Source organism: Pinus tabuliformis, chromosome 7 (genome assembly GCF_031772625.1).
Source record: "Pinus tabuliformis cultivar Carrire ecotype Pingquan chromosome 7, CPIR1, whole genome shotgun sequence".
Classification (NCBI taxonomy): Eukaryota; Viridiplantae; Streptophyta; class Pinopsida; order Pinales; family Pinaceae; genus Pinus; species Pinus tabuliformis.
The window spans coordinates 1,092,918,762-1,092,923,696 of record NC_142293.1 but is presented as its reverse complement, the minus strand read 5'-3'; the positions used below and the strand labels follow the sequence as shown (position 1 = coordinate 1,092,923,696).

The window sequence follows — 4,935 nt, the reverse complement described above, 5'->3', positions numbered from 1 at the left end:
CCTTATTTGTTTTGACCAGTTAAAAATCCATGCTTATGTCACATTTTATAATTCTCGAATCATGATGGAAGCTCATGATATTGAAAAGTGCCCTAATAACTTCAACTAGAAAGGTGGTTATAAACTTAGCCCCTCCTAGAAGTTGATTATCCATCAACTTACTCTATAATTCCTACCACCATTGACCTCCCCCCTTTCTTCTTCCCCCTTTTAACTCTATTTTATGTTGGTCTAGTTCTTGTCCCTTTTTGCCCTCTCTTTTTTTCATTCCCTTTCGCCCCTACCCCCACTTTTCCTTGATTTGTGATTTTCCTTCCCCCCCCTACTTATTAATTCATTGATTAAATAAATATTTTCTTTTATTGATTTATTTAGTTGACTAAAATATAAGCACACCCGCCTTTATTAATTTTATATAATTTTTTTTATTTTTTTTCACTGAAACGGGTATGGTTTATTAATTTGAAGAATAGATTGGACTTACGCCATGGCAGCCATCATTACATTACTTCTATTTCTGTTTCTTATGCTGTTACAATATTCAGGATCCTCATGGATTACAGGGGTGAATAGAGCTTTCGCCATTTATGAGGAGTTGTCCTTTCCCAAGCGTGCAGCCTTTGTTCGCCATCAGATCTGCTTCACTGTTCAGGCTTCTGAGAATATGGAGGAATTTGTAGGAATCGAAGTCAAGCAGGACTCTCTTTAATCTGTTCAGAGATTTGTTGAGACTTGCATTGTTAAACAGTTTGCCCGTGTTTAAATTCTTTATTAAGATCTCTGAGTCTCCAAAGGCTTGGAATTCTTTGTCACCTCTATCTCTGGCTATTTGACAAGCTTTGAGGAGACCTTGGATCTCTGCCTGATTGTTGGTTTTCTGCCCGATGCCCCAGCAAAAGTTGTCCCTTCTTGTACCGTCTGAGGCATAGATGACCCCTCCAGCTCCTGCTGTCCCAGGATTGCCTTTGGAGGCTCCGTCGAAGAAAATCGTGGTTATTTTTTGTTGTCGCCACCATTCTTGGAAGTTGACTTCGGAGTCTCTTTTGCGCCATTCCGGATTCACTGCATGAGGGGCTGTTAACTGCTTCCGAGGATGGGGGGAGAGGGGGCCCAGCCACCTCTCTTCTTCGGGGAGAAGCAAAGAGTCTTCTGAAAAATATTGTTGTTGGACTGCTTCAAGGAGAAGGGATTTGGCCTTTACCGCTGCCAAGAAAGGAGCTTGCAACTTTTCATTGAATATCAGGTCATTCCGGGTCAGCCAGATCTGCCAGCATACAAACTTGGGGATAGCGTTCCAGACTTTTCTCCAAATAGACTTGCTGGGGATTTTGTTGGGGTAGCATTGATTCCATGAGTCAAATAGATCAGCAACAGAGTTATAAGAGGGGACTGTGATTTGTAGCTCTTGTAGGATGAGTCCCCATACTTCTTTGGCAAACTTGCATTCCATAAAGAGGTGCCTGGTTGTTTCTGAGCTACTTCTACACAGCTCGCATCTATGCAGCCCAGCTATGCTTTTTTTCATCAGATTGTCTCTAGTTAACAGCTTGTTGTGGACCAGCGTCCAAAAGAAGAAGTTTACTTTGGGTAGAGCTAGCGGTTCCCAAACTTTCTTCCAAAATTCTGGCGGTTTACTGTTGTTCCTGTTTGGTTGAAGGGCATTATAAGCTGCAGTTGTTGTATAGATTCCAGATCGCCCCCATCCCCAGCTATCCTTCATCTTTCTGTTCACTGGGGCCGCTTCCTCTAACAGTTCTTCAAGGACGCACTTCTGCTGGTTTAGCCGCTCTGGAACTCCAAAGAAGTCCCAGCCTTGCCAATCATCATGGCAATCCCAATTTGACAAATCATAAAGACTATTTATCCCTGCGTGTTCAAGCCAGTTTTTTAGCTCTGCAATTTCATCAATTTCCGCGAGGGGGTCACGATCCATTATTCTGTCGTGCCACAAATTTATATGTTTGTCGCTCCCTGGGATCCTGTACGCCTTGCGTATGTAGAAATTCAGAGTTTTACTACATAATTTCCAGACCTGGGAGCTGTTATTTGTTTGGGCTGTCTGAATACTTCTGAGCGGCACCTTTTGAACGTATTTTGATTTCAACATGTCGCAGACAGGGTGTTTGGGCTCTTTGAAAAGTTTCCATATAATTTTGCCTCCCAACGCCAGGTTGGCTAATGCTGGATCACGAATTTGGAGACCTCCTTCAGAAATTGGGCGCTTGACCACGTCCCATTTCACTAAATGGAATTTGTTTTGATTTCCTTTCCCCCCCTGCCAGAGGAAGTCCCGGAGAATTTTAGAGATTTGGTCTGTCACACTTTTTGGGGCGAGAAGGAAGGCTGCTTGGTAGATTGGGAGCACCGATAAGACAGTCTTGATCAGGATGACTTTGCCTCCTTTTGTGAGCCAATATCCTCCCCAAACTGTAATTTTTGTTTTGATTTTGCTGATGATTTCAGACCACAACGACCTCTTGTTGAAGCCATTTGTGATGGGGAGACCAAGGTATTTAATCTTTTCCCATTGAGCATATCCTTTAAAGCCAAGCAGATTGGAGATACTTGTGAGCTCTTGCTGCCCAATGTTCCAGCCATAGACTTCGCTTTTTTTTTCATTGATAGAGGCTCCCGAGACCCTGCAATAGCAATTGAGAACAGAGTCAAAGGCTTTGGCTATTCTAACAGAGGCACCTCCCAGGAGGAGAGAGTCGTCCACAAAGAGAGCGTGGTTCTGAGCTGGAGAAGTAGGGGAGGGTTTGAGGCCAGGGAGGGAGCCTGAGACTTTTTCAGCTGATAGCTTTCTACTGAGGGAGTCCGCCATCAGGATGTACAGGAAGGGAGAGAGCGGGCATCCTTGCCTGAGACCTCTCTGAGCTTGGAAAAAAGAGGTAGGTCGACCGTTTACAAGAGGGGCAATCCAGGGGTTGTGAGTGCAGGCAGTGATAAGATTGAAAAAATGGGGGGAGAAGCCAAAGGAGTGGAGGACTTTGTAAAGGAAGGAGGGGTTGACTCGGTCAAAGGCATTGGCCATATCAAGTTTTATCAACATACCTTTTTCTTTTCGTTGATTGCTTGAGTGAATTATCTCCTGCACATGGATGACATTATCCAAGATGTGCCTGCCTTCTACGAAGCCACCTTGATTGCTGGAGATCAGCCTGTTGAGCAGTGGCTTGATCCTGTTGGCTAGAAGCTTTGCCAGAATTTTATATGAGGCGTTACAGAGCGATATTGGCCTGAATCTGGCGAATGTTTCTGGATTGGTTTCTTTTGGAATGAGGGCGAGATAGGTGGAATTGGTTCCTCCCCCTACCTTGGCTTTTCCCATGAATCCTTTTATCATCTTTAAAAGATCAGTTTTGATAATGTCCCAGCAGGTCTTATAAAAGTGTATGGTGAATCCATCAGGCCCAGGGGCCTTGTCCGGATCCATAGACCAAATGACTTTGCTGACTTCTTCTTCAGTGATGGGGTTGATGAGAACGGAATTGTCTTCAGGGCTGACCAGAAGAGGAATGTTGGAGAGGAGGTCAGCAGTTTCCTCCTCATTGGCATGGTTACCTGTGGTGTAGAGCTGTCTGAAATGTCTTTCAGCATCTTTTATCTGGTTGAACCCTTTGCAGATCTGCCCCTCTGTGGTTGTTATTTCAGAGATATGGTTTCTGGAGAGTCTTGCTCGATATTGGCGATGGAAGAAGGTGGTGTTCCGGTCGCCAGCCTTCAGCCACAGACTTCGAGATTTGATTCGCCAATACTCTTCCTCCATCCGGAGAGATCGATATGTTGAGCATTGAGTTTTAACTTCTTTGTCAAGGAGCATTGGGGTAATATCTCTTCTTTCCATTTCTACTTGCAGAGCCTCTAGGGACTGAACAGTTTCTTTTCTTTGGCTGGTTGGATTTGGGGCAGATTTCTTTATCCAATCCTTCAGGGCTTGCTTTGTGGCTTTGAGCTTTTGTTCCCACACATAACTGGAGGACCCAGTGACTGGTTTAGCCCATGCGGTTTTCACTGTATCTATGAAGCCTTCCCTTTCTATCCAAAGAGGGCTGAATCGAAAGGGAATTGGGCCAAGGTCTTCTTCATCTTCCAGAATGAGCTGGATTGGCTTATGATCTGAGGTCAATTTGGGCAGGATTTTGGTGATGATTATCTTCTTGTTCATCATCAGTGTACCTTGGGCTAAAAATCGGTCCAGTCGAGCAGAGATATGGTCCTCACCCACTCGGTTGTTGGACCATGTGTAGAACCCTTTGACCGGAGTGAAATCGAGAAGATCCCACTGCTGGATGAGGTCTTCCACCATGGGGAGCATGGGGTCTCTGTTATTAGTTCCTCCCCTTTTTTCTTTAGCTTTTAAGACAATATTTAGATCCCCGACAAGAATGATATTACTAGGGGAGTGCTGCTCAAGAAATTCAGTGAGGGAATTCCAACAGTCCCTCTTTTCAGAATACAGGACAGGTACGTAAAGATTGAAAAGGGAGATGGTTAGCTTACTTTTGCAATGCGTTAGTTGTTATGAAACCAGCTCAAGAAAAGATAGAAAAGATAGATCAACGCCTTAGAATTCAGCCTCTTCGAGGGGGCAACCTCCTTTACATTACATAAATGAACAATTCTTGGATTATACAAATGACAAAACCTCCTTTCTATATATAGGAGTCTATGGAGTCACAATATAATCCAGCCGACCTAACAATAATAATATAAAGCCACAAAAATAACAATAGAGGGATTCTATGGGGCACAGAAATAACAATATGGGGGTAATAGGGGCACAACAATATAAATAAGGGGTATAACTACAATAGTAATGGGGTAATCACTAGTATTATAGGGACCCAACATGCCCCTCTCCTTCAAAAAAGTGTTGTCCTCAACGCTTGAGTAGTTCTGGATACTTCTGCATAAAATTCTCATCCTCCCATG

The 4,935-nt window shown here is 43.9% G+C and overlaps 1 protein-coding gene across 1 annotated transcript; it reads right to left on the bottom strand.

Annotated features, from left to right (window-relative positions):
- Positions 1-550: 550 nt before the first annotated feature.
- On the bottom strand, positions 551-4,309 carry LOC149251365 (uncharacterized). Its single transcript, XM_089453863.1, has 3 exons — positions 3,055-4,309; positions 2,398-2,639; positions 551-2,275 (listed from the first exon to the last, which is right to left on the bottom strand). The coding sequence occupies exons 1-3, from the start codon at positions 4,307-4,309 to the stop codon at positions 551-553; spliced, it is 3,222 nt and encodes a 1,073-aa protein (XP_089309989.1).
- Between the last annotated feature and the right edge of the window lie 626 nt (positions 4,310-4,935).